This window comes from Plasmopara halstedii (assembly GCF_900000015.1).
Source record: "Plasmopara halstedii genome assembly, contig: Scaffold_525, whole genome shotgun sequence".
Lineage (NCBI taxonomy): Eukaryota > Oomycota > Peronosporomycetes > Peronosporales > Peronosporaceae > Plasmopara > Plasmopara halstedii.
In genome coordinates, this window is record NW_020187445.1 from 241815 (window position 1) to 256929 (window position 15115).

General features: G+C 47.7%; 2 protein-coding genes across 2 annotated transcripts; one reads left to right on the forward strand and one right to left on the reverse strand.

Moving 5' to 3' along the window:
- The first annotated feature begins 13111 nt into the window (after window positions 1–13111).
- On the forward strand, window positions 13112–14568 carry PHALS_15454 (uncharacterized protein). Its single transcript, XM_036407446.1, has one exon. It carries the CDS (start codon window positions 13579–13581, stop codon window positions 13756–13758), a length of 180 nt encoding a protein of 59 aa, XP_036263148.1. The 5' UTR covers window positions 13112–13578; the 3' UTR covers window positions 13759–14568.
- An 8-nt stretch (window positions 14569–14576) lies between these two features.
- On the reverse strand, window positions 14577–15115 carry PHALS_10692 (uncharacterized protein; the record flags this gene model as incomplete). Its single annotated transcript, XM_024726163.1, has 2 exons — window positions 14577–15016; window positions 15091–15115. 2 exons carry the CDS (start codon window positions 15113–15115, stop codon window positions 14577–14579), a joined length of 465 nt encoding a protein of 154 aa, XP_024576867.1.

Here is a 15115-nt window from a genome sequence, read left to right on the forward strand (position 1 = left end):
GCGTTGGATATTTTAAGATCGATTGGTCCTTTTCTAGCAACGTGATTTTGATCCCTCCACGTTTCTTTTTTTACGATTACAAAACAACTATAATTATCAAAGCACCCCACGTTTTCTAGCCTGTCTACTTCCGCGAGTTTTATCCTTTGGAGGGCTTTCACCGAGAAAAGTCGTAGGATGTGATTGTTGAGGTGTTATGTTCCACTTCTCATTACTGTGTGCAATTCACGATGGCACTTTGCATGTTCAAGTGAAATCTTCTCGAAGATCAGGATTACAAGGTATTCTAGAAATACGTTAGTGGTTCGGAAATTTTTTTTCTTAAATCTGCCCCGCAATTAACAAGTCTCTCTTTAGAGTAATGAGCCCCACATTCCAGGCCCGACGAGTTGATAATAACTGCCAGCAAGTTCGAGTCGGAGTTCAACGCACGAATGGCGCCAAGTGGGAGATACTTGTAAGTACACCTTTATGAAATGAAGCCAGAAGCCACAGCGCGCTGTGGGACGGACGATCGATCAGCCGCAGACATCAAGTCGCGATTTATTTTGGCTCAAATGCTGAGTCCTATCTTCCTACGAATGATTTGAGAATCATCTGCTTTATTTCGCAAAAAAAACGCTGTGTGCGTTGTTCGTGAAGCAGTCGCTCAACAGTCACAAGCAGTTGAGAAACGATCTGAGTTGATGACTCTATCGAGAACGAATCTTGCCAGGTAATAGATCTTTCCGGAAAAAAAAAAGCCGAAGTGGATCCGCCATGTATCGAGAACATCCAGTTTCGCTAGTCACTCAAGACAGCTGAATCGGCTCGGGTCAAAATCCAAGTTATGATGCCACGCGTCGAGTCGAAGGTCGAGAAGAGTGTTGAGGTCGCTCAACACTAAGTGCGTCGCTTGAACCTCGAGCCTTTATTTTCAAGATTCTCGAAAAGTATTGCTTTTCCGTTGATACACGGTCATATACACATTGTGAATGTAGATGGGAGCCCCCTCGACAATCACCTTCACAACAAGGTAGCAACCTGTGACCGACAGTTGTGGGAGTTCAATCGCCGAGTCGGATCAGGGATATCAGAGCGAAGCGCCGTGAGCTCTCAACCGCTTGAAACTCTCGTGGGTCAATCCAACAGAGAATTTGGGTCGTTCACAAAGCCTTTGTGCTCAAAGTTCGAGCTAAGGTGAGCTTGATTGTTGTGTAGTGTGTGCTGTCTTCGAACTTAGTGTCTTGGACGCACGACGCCTTGTACTTGGAATACAAGCTCTCAATAAATAGATGACTATTCTTTTTGATGCCATTCGTTTCCACGGTGAGGACACTAAAAGTTGCTCCATGTCATGGTGGACAATACGGATGGTTTAGCAAAGAATTGCCAAGCCGCCCGCGAGCATCACCACCCCGTCATCCACGTCTTGGAGCTGCATTACCGACGAGTCATCAGGGTAGTACCCATCGAGTTTGAGCAGCGCTTCGAGGTCGTCGAGCAAGTGACCCTGCCATTAAAACTCACTTCATTGTTGTGTGCGGTGTATACCGAGGTCCAACCGTAGCAGACGAAGGATAGTCTTGGGAAGCAGCAATCACGTGTTGTGCGCGGGCATCCACTCGACCGGCTGACCCGCAAAATACCAAATCCAATGATCTTTAACAAAGATCATTGGTGCAATAAACATTAATGCCAGCCTAAAAATCTTAAAGCCTTCGTCGCTCGGGTCAGCTCTTTGATCAATTCAGACCTGTTTCTTCACTTGGCGCTTGTCTTAAAGACGTTCAGGCGCTTGGATGGAATTCCCACTTGGTAGCGAAAGAGAAGTCTTTACCCGCCCGCATCGCTGATAACGCACCATTGATTATGTGCAACTACATGAACCATTCACGAAGAAGACGAGCGGACACTCGATCTCCTATTTCGTGATGTGGTCGACGTTTGCGACTATCTCGAGCGGCTTACACACTCTGTCGCCTTCTTGTTTGCTTGCGCGATACGGTCAGGGAGGGTATTGAGAAGCGCCGTGTTTTCCCCGCCGAGCATCGATTCAGTCACTTCCATGACTGGAGATGCCGTGGATGCCTTCTTCATCTTCGTGTAGTGCTTCTCCACAAAGGAGAGGACTCGGTTGATGACTTCACAGTGCAGGACGCTTCACATTATAGGGATGATCTGGCCACGCACACCGTACTTTTTATCGGATGTCACGTCTCTCGGTTCGAACGAGGCCGACATCAGCTGAAACGCATGGAAGTTGTTCCCGGTTGTGATGCCATCCAGTGGCATGGTAATGCTGAGCTCCACTCAATGGCTACTATCCCGTTTTTTTAGATCCTCGAGAGCCTTCTGGGGCAAGGTTTGCTATGGTGGAGTTTTGCTGCTCGCGCGTACGAACTCGGAGACATTTGTTGAAGCTGCTGCAGCCTTGAAGCAGAATCACTGGGACATGATAGTCGAGGAAACTCGTCGTCGATCGTCCCAAGGTCGATTCCGTGGTATGAGCTGTAGCCGAATGGCCGACGTTCCGATTGAAACGGAGCGTTCTTGTCATGCGCCGGATGGAACTTGTTATCGAACAGAATATGGTCGCACAGTGACCCATTTACCATCAACGCGCTTTGCGCTCACTGCAAATACTGCGGCATCGCTGCAGAAGCGTTTTTTCGGTCCAACAACTAACCAACCTGGTCACAGTAAAAATACTTGCCTTTTAAACCATTGTCATCGCGTGAAGCGCCACCATTTTGTATGTTGCCTCGACCACCTCTGAATCTTCCAGCATTCCCATTCACGCGAAACGCTTTCTCGTAGCCTCCTTTCTGTGCGTCTTCTCTGATTCTATAGCTCTTCAAAAGATTTTGCATAAGTCACTATGCTAGTATCACTTCCTATCTCAAAGTCGCGTCATCACCACGTAATTTTGTGGTGCCAAGCGATCGAAAAATCTGACTGAGTGCAATTGAACTATATTGGATCCAGTTTATGTATTCAGAAATCAGACTACTTGTTCTCAAATACCAAGGCAACAACCAAGATAGAAAGACTTCGAGCGAAAAAACAGCAGAAATCAGGCTGCAGTAGCTCTTTGCTTAGAAGAAGGTAAGCTAAGGTCACCGACCTTTACTCTTTTACAAGAACAAGTACGAGTGTAGTAGATCGCAATTCGCTACCTCCAAGTGTACTTAAAAACTTAAACCAACGTAAAGACGCTCTACCGTTCAAAATTGAAACTATATTTAATTGTTAATTGCGGCAGAGCCGCCAATATCTTACACCTTAGCTTTACCTGATTAACATATTAATACCTAATTTATATAGTTACCCTAATTTATATGCATAACTACTGGCAGTCCTGCCACGTACTGGCTTCTTATTACTGTCTATTCACACCATTATACCAACTTGTGTAATATACACATATATACGGTCTAACCATCATGTGTGACCCACCCTTTGAATATTCACAATTCACGTTTAACGGTCGCATCATACGAGGCACTCGTGTCTGAGATACTGTAACGTTCTTATAAACATTCTGAACATTCTCCGATTAATGAGACCTGTATCTATGACACGCAAATTACCAAGCCTAGTTGGTTTCGAGGGCGCCCGCAGGCAAAGTCCTTCTTCTTCTACTTCTGCATGGGGTGCATCTTCGGACAGTACGTCCGCAGCTTCACAAGAAGCACATCTTCAGCCCTCGGCAACCGATCGCCACAAACCGCGTTCGCCGCGTGCAACGGGGCTCCTCGTTGGGGACTCGGAGCAAGCCGACTACGAGTCGGATACCTTTTTCCCGGCATTGAAAGACTGGGAGGGTGAGGTGCGCCAACAAGGCGACGTGAGCCCAGCTCAAACCTTGCGGACGAAGTGTCCGTTCCCCGAACTCTCGACATCCGAGGGAAGTGTCATTACTACCAATCGCCTCGACGAGGCACATGAGCAGGAGCAGTAATTGGAGGCTGACCACAGGGCAGCTCTCATTGCGCTCGTATCTACGTTCAGTCTTAGACCCTTGCGTGAAGAACGGCTTCCGCTCAGCGTGTTCCGAACCTTAAGCGAAGGACGGGATCATTCGAGCTTTGGGCGTCTACGTGGTTGGGCCCCCGGCCACTACATCAGCAGAGCTCGACCAACGAAAAGCTCTCCGAGCTCGCTTTTCGATATTCCATGAGATCCCGATGGATTGGAACCGCGCTCGACCTCTAGCTCAAAGAGGAGGCACTCCTGTGCCCGCAATGCGGGCTATTCCTGTGGTGCTCGCCCCTGGCGAAACCGTTGCAGGTGACGATGAGTACTTTGAGCGATGGGTGCAGCGGCATCGGGAACGTTCCTCGCTATTTACCTTACAGCGGAGCCACAAAGGAGTGAACATTGAGCGCCATCTTTGATTTGAGTTTGACAAACTCAAGGCACGTCGCCGTCTTCCTTTTGATTCTCGCCCCGAATCATATGGAATAATCCCAATCATGCTTCCGCGAGCTCTGTATTTTCTCACACGGGTGAGTCTACGACCACAGCAGCTCAGGGCCATAGGTTGAGGTCAGCCTATGGCCGCTCGGCTTCCCGGGCTATCGCCGAGAAGCGCGGGGCTTACGGCGACGCGGATCGCCATGATACTCCTAATCCTAAGCGTCCACGATGTCTGGGTAGTCTTTCTAAAGTGGCACCTCAGACTCCGACGAGTTATCGGAGTATGGGTACCCAGCCACTTCATAAGTTATTGGGTTTGACCCTGTTGAAGAAGTCAGCACAAAATGCGTTCCACGTGATAATGGACGCAACCATTTATATCGAGAACCGTCGACAGCAGACGATGACGACTTGGTCGATCGTCGTCTGGTGACTCACGATGCTCTTCGAGCTTGGAGGACAAAGTCTGTCTTCATCGGCATTCCGTCGAGCATCTATCCGAGGTCGTCTACCGCTGTGCGAAAGACCCCAAGAGCCTGGAGCACTTTGTGCATCAACTGCCTCACGTTAATGATTATCACGCTCTTTTGGTGCGGATCGTAGCCGTCGAGCAAATAAATACGTCACTTCGTGCGACGGCGGAGCACCTTGCGCCATTGGAAATGAAAGTTGTTGCACTTTGTGCTCAGAACCAGTTGTTAGTTAAACTTCTGGGTGGTCGAGCGCCTTTGGGCGTCGCCTTGACGCCAACGCTTCTGCGTTCACCTGCGCCAGACACTGGTACAGCTTAAGCAAGCCCACATAAATCGCAGGATGGGTGCGCATCCTTTCCCGAAGGTTCGCCGTATATCCAAGGCCTCGCTTGGCCACGACGTTAAAAATCTAATAAACCGTGGACGGAGCTTTGTCTAAAAGACAGCAGCGACTGCATGTGTAGGAAAGTATTTAGCATTAAAAAAACAAGTCTTTGAGTTTCTAATATTTCATCTGCTTCTACCATCTGCATATATTTGCTGCATGTCTTTGCTTTTTGCCATCGCATTATGAATGTGTCGTAGGACACTTAATCTAGTTGACAGGAAGTCATCGACTTCTTTACGGACAGTGCGGGGGCTGACATCAGCTAACCGTTCGGCTATTTCTTCCCCACCAAATCCTGAGCCATGGGATGGCGGCGTCAGCGGAACACAAGCATCAAAATAACCGTTCACGTAGAACAACATGTAGCTTGTAGACGATTGCACTGCATTGTTCAAAGCAAACTCTACGAGTGGCAGCATGGTTCTCCAGCGCTTCGGTGTCTCAGCGCAAACGCTGCAAAAAACGTCTCCAGCGATGCGATTCGCGTGCTCAGTCTGACCATCAGTCTGCGGATAGTCCGCTGTTGACATAGTCAGCTTGGTGCACAGCACCCTGAAGATTGTAGCCCTGAAATTCCCAGTAAAGCGCGGGTCTCTATCAGATATAAATGACTCCGGGAGTTCAAACTGCCGCAAACACAATCGACAAACAGCGTCGCTGTACCGACACCGTCGATGGTGTCAGGCAATGACGCAAGGTAAGTCATCTTGCTCAAACAGTCGGCGAAGGCCACGACACTCGTGTTGCCCGCCGAGTCCTTCTGCAGGCCAAACACAAAGCTCATACTCCTGGACTGCCAACACCTGAAAGGTACTGGTAAATTGGTGAGCGGTACTGCCGCATTCGGCGAGAGTTTCACCCTCTGACACAACTTACGCGTGCGCACATGTGCTCGTCGATTTGGAAAGCTTGGGCCACCAGAAGTGGCAACACACAGATCTGAAGGTCTTTTCACGACCGAGAAGATCACTCAGTGGGGTATTGTGAGCCTCAAAGAGGATACGGTACTTCAAATTCTTATCGTGAGGAACCATAATTCGTGGCGTATCCGTTAAATTGGTTCTATAATATAGAAACCCATTCCTCTACGAAAATCGGTGTAACCTTGGCGCAAACGAGTTCCATAATTTTTTGTCCGAGTTTCAAACTTCTTGCTCCCGAGAGCCCGTAGCAGCGAATGCACATATCATCACCCGCGTACGTGGCGCAAATCAAATTTGTCATGGACGACGCCACCGTCGTGACGTGAACCAGCTCATAGTCTGGCCTGCGTGACAACGCATCAGCCAAAGCATTCTGTTTTCCAGGCTTATACTTTACCTCGAAGGTAAATTCTGCAACAAGGAGAGCTACCTGGCCATCCTCTGCAAGAGATAAGGCGACTGAGTCGCAGTGCGTAATAACGCATGATCCGTGTGGATCACAAACGGCTTGAATTTTGAGTAGGTGCACCCTGAACTTGTCAAGTGCATACTTCCTCGCAAGTAATTTTGTGTCGTGGACTAGGTAGTTTCCCACCGCACACTTAAGCTGGCGAGATTCGAACGCCATCACCCGATCTCGCCCCTCGACGTCTGCTTTCAGCAATTCACAGTCGATGGCAAAGATCGAAGGGTACTAAAAGGACCATCGGGATCTGGCAACGCCAGTATTGGTGCATGAAGGAAGCTGCCCTTGACCCTGTCAAAAGCACCCTCGATCCTCGGTGTCCCAACACCATTCCGTATCATTCTATAGTTAAATCGACGTTGGCCGTGTCATTTCCGAATTAATTGCGCTATACTTATGCAAGAAGGTGGCGAGGCCAAGCCACTTGAGCGATTCCTATCGATTCTTTGGATCTGGCCAGTCCAAATGGCCTTGACCTTAGCGGATCAACTCGAAGGCTGCGCTTTCCGATTAAGCCCTCTAAAAAGGAAATTTTTTCCGCGCCAAAGATGCACTAATCGGCATGAGCATGCAGCTTATTCCTGCGCATTAAATCGAGCATCGCTTTCAAATGGACTATATGGTTTTCCTCATCTGTCCTCGCGTGCCCCGCACGACTGTTGACAAAGATGTCGTCGAAGTATGGTTGCGCATACGCACGATAGGGTCTGAAAAATTGCATCACAAGACGATTTAATGCTGCGGGTGCATTCTACAGCCCTTGGATACCATTAGCCACTCCCAGAGCATCCCGCTCGGATAACCCTCCGCTGTCAGCGGAATATCACTCGCTCTTATGAGCAATTGATAATACCAATCGACCAAGTCGAGTGCGCTGTACTTTATGCATCTAACCATATTGTTCTGGAGAACATTCTTCTTAGGAATCGCATCTGTGGCATTGTCTAACTTATTGTAGGCATAAACGATATGCCATTTGCTGTTCGGCTTTTGGACGCAGAACGTGGGTATCGAATGGTGAGATTTGCTGACCACTTACCACTGTAGCGTTGTGCTTTGCACGAGAAGGCATCTATGACGTCACATTGCTCCTTGGGCAGGGTCATTGGTGTGCTATGCAGCATTTGGTTCCGGAACCATATCAATCACATAAAGCACACCTCGGTCCGGAGGTAGGACCGACGGTGGGTCTCTGAAAACGACTTCTTGAAATTCCCTTACTAAAGGATATTACGGATCCGAGGGATCCATCAGGATCGACGATCCATTTCGTGCGCTCAGCACGCTCTTAGTGCCCTCCAGGATAGCATCATCCAGAAGCGACGACGAGTTAATCTCCTCGTTCGTTCATATAAAGACCACAACAACTAAATTGCCTGCCTTCAAGGCACCGCCAAAGTCTTTGAGGGACATCCCGTCCAGCTCAAGAAGAGCATTCACCGCGGAAAATCCTCGAGGGTAACGACGCCGTCTTTCTCTCCCGTCATACCGCTGACAAGGGTACATAGCTGTGCGCTATCGGTAGACACACCCTGGGTCAGGGTTGGCGCCCTTCGTCTGCAGATAACATACGGCTTCGCCGTCTCCTCTCTACAAAGGTTTTACGTCTCATCAAGACCAGTGGGAACTTGCACTCAGCGCCGTTCGGTGTCCCCAATCCCTGCCCCATCAGAGTCTTGATGTTATTGACAACATTCGACGAAGAACTGCTGATTCCGCAGGCTTCGTAAAGTGGATAACATGCCACTCCGCGCTCATCAAGAGGTCCTTGCCCAAGCTACCTCAGATCTCGACCGACCATGCCACCTTGGCACACAGCAACTGCTTCAAAACGTGAACAGTGCTCAGTGGGTTACGTGCCACTCCACGTGCATAACTAGGGCCTCGCGGTTGATGGCTCGGCTCTTGGCCGGCCATGCGACTCCTAGCATACAGCAACGGCTACGATACTTGAGCAGTGCTCAACGGGTTACGTGCCACCCCACGCTCAGCCCGTGAGCCATTCCCTGGACTCTTGTCCAAATCACCTTTGGTGTTTGACAACTCGGATACTCCTATATCCAGCACATTGACCGTTCCATCCCAGTGCCCGCGCTAAAAGTGCTTCTGCTTCCTAGCAGAGTTGTTTTCATGCTTCTCCAAGTCTCCATCAGAAGACGTGCGCGTAGCGCCCAAGGTCTTCGATCTCCATTCAATCCATGACTCATAGTGTCCCAACCATGCTCTAGCAAGGATAAGATCATATCTTGCATCCAAGTCTAAGACTAAGCAGCTTCCAAGCTATCAAAGTCAAGAAACCTGAAACCGAGGTCCATAGGGACCCTCTACACAGTGACACAAGACCCCGTCGTCAAGCGAACAGAGACGGTTTCGCTCAACCGCACTTTTAGAGCCTTAGCATACAGCTTACCTTCTTCCATTGTGGAGCGTCGAGTATAATTGCCCGACACCCCGAAATCGATAGGGATATTTCATGGCGTTTTAAAGCCCTTCACGGTCGCTTCCACAACCAGCAAGCCCGGCTTCCATACACGTTCCGTGTTCAAGAGCACGGAGATCTTCGGGGCTGGGCCCTGCTGCCCACTACCCCTTTAAGGCACAACAGAACTCAGTTCTTTTCCCCGAGTCTACTGGGTTTTCATGTTTTCCCGCGACGAACCGGCCTGGATAGAAGCGTGACATCGGTTTGATGAACCTTGATGCGCCTTGCACAGAGGATAACCAGTCCAAAGAAGACGGGTGTCTCCATAGACAAAAAAACGTCAGGGCTCGATCGCTGTCCGGTAGATCGGAGCTCTGCCTACTCTTTCTCAGCATAGCTGAGATCCATCGGCTCAGTCTCGCTCGACGAGCTGCTTGAGTTTGCGCTCCAACCAAGTCGTGTCGACTAAAGTTGAAATCAGCATTTTAATGCCACATTCATCACTTCTTCAAAAGAAGACGGATGCACACGGAAAACTTCAATTCTGGTCACGCAAGTGCAGAGGCTCTCCATAATGAAGGTCACCGTGACCTCAGGGAGAGGATCGGCTGCCACACCGACAATGAGAGTTCTCAACTCTTGGACATAGTTCACCTACTCCTTCTTGCCCTATCGGGTGGTAAGGAAAAGCGATCGCATGCGATTTGCCAGGATAGGCGGCAAGAACACTCGCAAAAGCTGACGCTTCAGCTCCTTCCTGAGACTAAACGCTCCAACCAAAGCACTGCATTTTAGTGTCTATTCTCGCGCTCGTCCCCCGAGCTTGAAGATAGCTAGCGCCACGCGCTGCTGCTCGTTTTGGAGCGTGGCGGATGCCGTAGTTATCTTGGCCACTCTTACTCAGAGCAGGAGGTTCTCTCCATCGTTCCCCTCGAAGGTCTCAACGCTTGCCATGAGCGGCCTGGGCTGGGAGGAGTCATCCGCTTCCAACGGTGGAGTCATGGACGAGTCGACGCTGAAAGCTTCTACTGTAGGTGATTTAAAGGAGCATTTTCATATTTAAAAAAAGCCCTTGGCGCGCGCTTATCGCCTCTTACTTTGCAAAAGAAGGTAACCCACGCTCTCTCTGGGACATCAGCTTATTAATTTCGTCTTGCATGCCCTGGAGTATCGCTTTATCCTCACAGGTGATCATTCGTTACGACTCAAGTGTAGATTGATTTCGAGTGCTACCAAGTGCGGCGGGGCTGCCGTAGCTTTTTGCTTAGAGGAAGCTAAGCTAAGGTCACCGAACTTACCTTCTTTGCAAGAACTGTTACGAGTGTAGCGGATCGCATCCGCAACCTTCAGAGTACTTAAAACCTTAAGCAAAGTAAAGGCGCTCTTCCGTCCAAAATTACTTCTGTATTCAATTGGTTTAGTTGCGACAGAGCCGCCAACATCTAAAACGCTAGGTTTTCCTGATTAATTTAGTAATACCTGATAAATATAGTAGAACCTTATTAACATGCATTACTACTAGCAGTCCTACCACCTTGTTACGATGTAGCCACACCACTGTGTGATTACACTAATTTGTGTAGTCCATACCTATGTACGGTCACACCATCCTTTCTTTTATACAGGGGTACGTGTAACCCCGTTACACAGGTTGTAAAAGTATATAGATGTGACACGATTATGTCACAGCACATTTGAGCTGAGGTGATTTAATGACAACAACAGATTGGGAATGTGGCCTGTACTTTTCAATGTAAATCTTGCAACATAAATTCAATTTCGTCTCAGTATCCGCGGTAAACCCAATAAGCAGATCAATTGCACACAAAACACATTGTCGACAGTAATCCCACCAAACTGGCATAGCATAGCGCAAATATCATGCCAACAGAGGCCGCAAGAATTGTCTTATACAATACAATTCTTCATGTCAGACACGCTTCACCGCGACCTACATCCAGCCTGTCGCCAACTCAAACACTTTGTGAAACGGCAGTATATATGTCTCCATCTAGCATCTCGTTCTACAAGCTGACTTGATGTAGAGTTGCTTGGCCTTTAGCTTCATACTGTAAGAACGCATAAATGGTACCAGAGCTTGTCATAGTTTAGTAGGTTTGGTTATAATCGATTCGACACAGGAGCAACCAAGCGGTTTTTTTTAGCGAAAGATGTCATCGAGCTTCTCCTCAGAAACTCATATGAAGCCAACAACTCTCACAACGCAGAAGCCAAAGCAAATTCGACCCAAATATCTTTTCAATATCGTCTCTATGCACTGTTTGGCTTGGAGTGATGCCATTTTTTCTGCTTAGATATTAGGCACTGCTGTAGCTGTTAGTGCAATCTTTTACTTATCCTGTCGAGGGCGCTTAGGATCCGGTTTGTCGATCTCATCACCATGTGGCGGACTCACACCTAGCAGATTGGGATGGAGCGAAACATGATCCTTTTCATCTTAATATGTTAAGTGATCGAGATTGTTCTAGAACAAATTTCTCGCCCAGGTCATGATCCACCGCTAACATTCATGTGTATATTAAGTGTTTGGCGCTTACTTGACCTTCAATATCGCATATGGGGCAGACACGATCACAAATGACAGTTTTAGCTTTGGGTTCTGGACGAGATTTCGAAATATTCAAAGAAAATGGGCTTGACGTGTTGATCATCTCAAACCCGGTATTTCTTCGAGCAATCTGTGTATTTCAAAAAGATGCAACGGGGGCGACCTCGCATCCGTCGACCTTGCATACTCGTGACGAGTTGCACATACAACTTAAACACTTGAAAAGGTCCAAACAAATACTGAGTTGATGAGATTTTAGAGCATAAGCCTGAAACCCAGTCCCATGTGTAGATGTGCCTTTGAGATAGTTCAGGACGCGCACTGCGTACGCAAGTCGAAGCCGATGCCTCGCCTGTTGCTACTAGGTCAGAAGAGCGGGATCAACGATGTGCAAACTGAGGGGGTGTTGTGATGCCACATCATAGAATTGTGTACGGTGCACAAAAGCAAATTGCAAGTTGAAATGGAATCTTCTCAAAGACCAAGTTTACAAGATGCTCTAGAAGAAGCGTTAGTGGTTTGAAGCAAGTTAGGCTTCTGGCCTTTAAATTACTCTCCATTCTGCGCTGCAAGTAACAAGACATCGTTAAAGTATCTGCCATAATCATATCAAAGTAGAATGAAAAATCTAGTCGCGCATCCAAGAAAGTCAATTGTACGATCTCCCGCCCAGTGAGTAATCTCTGTCACAGGGTAAAAGCAGCTATTGAGGTCGCTGGCACCCCAAAAAATGCGCTGAAACAGCCTCTATTTTCTACTTAAAGTCACATGAGTATTATACGAAGTATAATATACTTATTGATCAAAGGGATAATCGTGATCTACAAAACGATCATCCGGTTGTCACGGTTTCCATACTATCAAGCACATCATGAATTCGTATCCATATCAGCGTACCTGGTCGATCATTTACATAAAGCACGATATCCACCAAAATCTTGCCGCTCTTACTCGGACGTACAAATAGGCAAGGGTCAGCATGGTTGTACAAAGCCTATGTCAACAATTGCAGCACGAATCGTCTTAGACCATACAGTCGAGGCTTGCGGAAGGTTAACCGCAGCCTTTATACCAGCTTTTGATACAAGCTGTCTTAATAATAAAAAAATTCTGGGCTGTCAAACACTGGCAGCTTCATATTGCTAGGAGCGCAAAGGGATTTTGGCTTGCCTTTGTATGGCAGGTATTGTAGTAATCGACCTGTCGCATATGTGGGCACCCAAGTGACATCAAGCACGGTGTTTGGCTTTCTGTATTGCTGCTTTCATCGAGCCTCTGTTCAAATACCCACTGGCAGCGCCTACCCTTAGCATTACGCGGATGCTGAGCAAATCTCGCATTTGATTGTTGATGTGAGTCCGACGTTGTTTATTGATAAATGTCATGCGATATATAACAAATCGATAGCTAAGACGCCGCTCAATACATTCGACGAAGGATATAATCATTTTACAGACTTTTTCTACGTTTGTTCGTTCAGAAAAAAATCCAAACCATCAAATGGTAAAGTTATGGCTTCATCACATGTCAAGTTTTATTTTCACATTTTTAAATAATTTACTATGAATTTCTAGCCAGATACAGTATCAAGTGTTTTCATGATGATTAACAGGCCAGATCGTCTAATTTTTATGGCAGATTTGTTGGTATGGATTAAATTACGCAAAGACGAAGGTCAGAGCGGTTCGTTGGTTGAAGATCACTGACTTGCCTGCAAACATGACCATAACTCCTGAAAACCAACGTCTGTCATCGTTATTACCACTCCTATCAGCATCTAGATAAGGCTTAACCACAAAGTCACCACCGCTTTGGTAGACAAATCCTGTAAGGTGTGTAATTTTCAAATAGTGTAGTACGCTAAAAGGCCGTTTCATTGCATTGCATTGTCGTAGCCTGCTGTTCTCTAGGAAACAGGTCAGCTGTGCTATCACGTATGCAGCACCGATATGTGCTGCAACCGACGGTGCCGCACATTTGCGAGGTGCTTGCATTTGTGCATCTAACTATTTTCCAGCAGGTGACCGTCGCGGTCTCTGTAACTGATTGTATTGCGTCCGCAACAGCGAATAAATGTACGTTTCTAATCATACGTATTCTTGCAGTCGCACGCTGAGTGACGAAGACTGAGAAATTCACTGCGGGTTGATGTACATGAAAACACGATTTTGACCATCATACATTACTCGGAACCCCGATTCGAATCACAGAGATATTGTGTAAAGGAGTTCGCGTACCACGGCATCAAAACCGATGCACGGAGTATCTGTCGTCAAAGTCGTGATGCACAGGGTGATCGTCGTATGACCGTACTGTAACGCAAATTTCAGCCAACACTCTAGCACTCACGTTCTTGGGGTAAACTAAGCGCAGGACAACGATCTGCGAGTTATAAATGCAGCAAATATCCGCCTCGTTCTGCAGTCGGTTTACCTCCGCAACCAGACCTTGATACCTGATACTAACTTGTAGCACGCTGTGAATGAAGTGATACTCGGCTTTTGTCGTCAAGAGCTTAGTAAAATTCCATACGACCGATAGCCAACGTGATGGAGATGGAAAGCCTAAATGACATATCGTTCATCTGACGCAATTTTTTTTAAAGAAGAACAGCCACTTGAGATGCATCAAAATATAAAAACCGTGTTCTGTTCTACGTTGTCGACGACGGGCGTTGGTGTCCATCACGACGGGTGTTTCCAGGCACTATCTCGAATCATAGTGCTGGGGTGATCAAATCAAGAACTAGAGCTAGTGCACCAGCTCGAGAGAGATGGGCTTCACTTTTGATTGAGCTCCCAGGCGTTCTTCGTCGCTGTCCATCCTGACTGAAGAGGTACGTCTTACCTTGGGCGCCGGAGACGGAACCACCATTTTAAATTGTTAGCGTCGGTCACTATCGCGGAGAATCACGCCCCGGTCGCGAATGTGTTGCTATGTATCGCATTGCGTTCTGACATGAGCTATCGTTGGCTTGGTGCCGCATTTTGCTGATGCCGCTATCGGTGATGTCTCGACTTCAAATCCATTTGCGGACTTTTGGAAGCTGACACTCACAGGTGTTGTATTGATCGCTTTTTCGCCAACAATGTATGCATGTAAATCTCCTATATCCGGTGGTACACTTGTCAGTGCGGAGATCTGAGATGATGTCATCAAGTTGTGCGCTGCTTCTGCCGTTAAGTAAGCTATGGATTGATTTGAAGATCCAGTTTCGGCCAAGCATATCGACCCCGACATTTTTTGCACCGCCCTTCGAGTCATTTGCGCTTTTTGGCGGCGTTTGTCGTCTTGTGAAGCGACCTCAGGACTTGGTTCTGCCCCAGTTGGGTTGTTCTTACATTTGCTACAACCATTACTTCCATAAGTGTCACCTGACGGAGGACCTCGGTCCACGGGAAGCGTGGAAGCTATATTCGTTGTCGGTGGTTGTGCCAAGGGCGTGGACCATCTGTGCGCACCCCTGCCGCCAT

Coding starts and splice junctions, on each gene's coding strand:
- PHALS_15454 (XM_036407446.1), top strand. CDS start 13,579: ATGCAGCACCGATATGTGCTGCAACCGACGGTGCCGCACATTTGCGAG.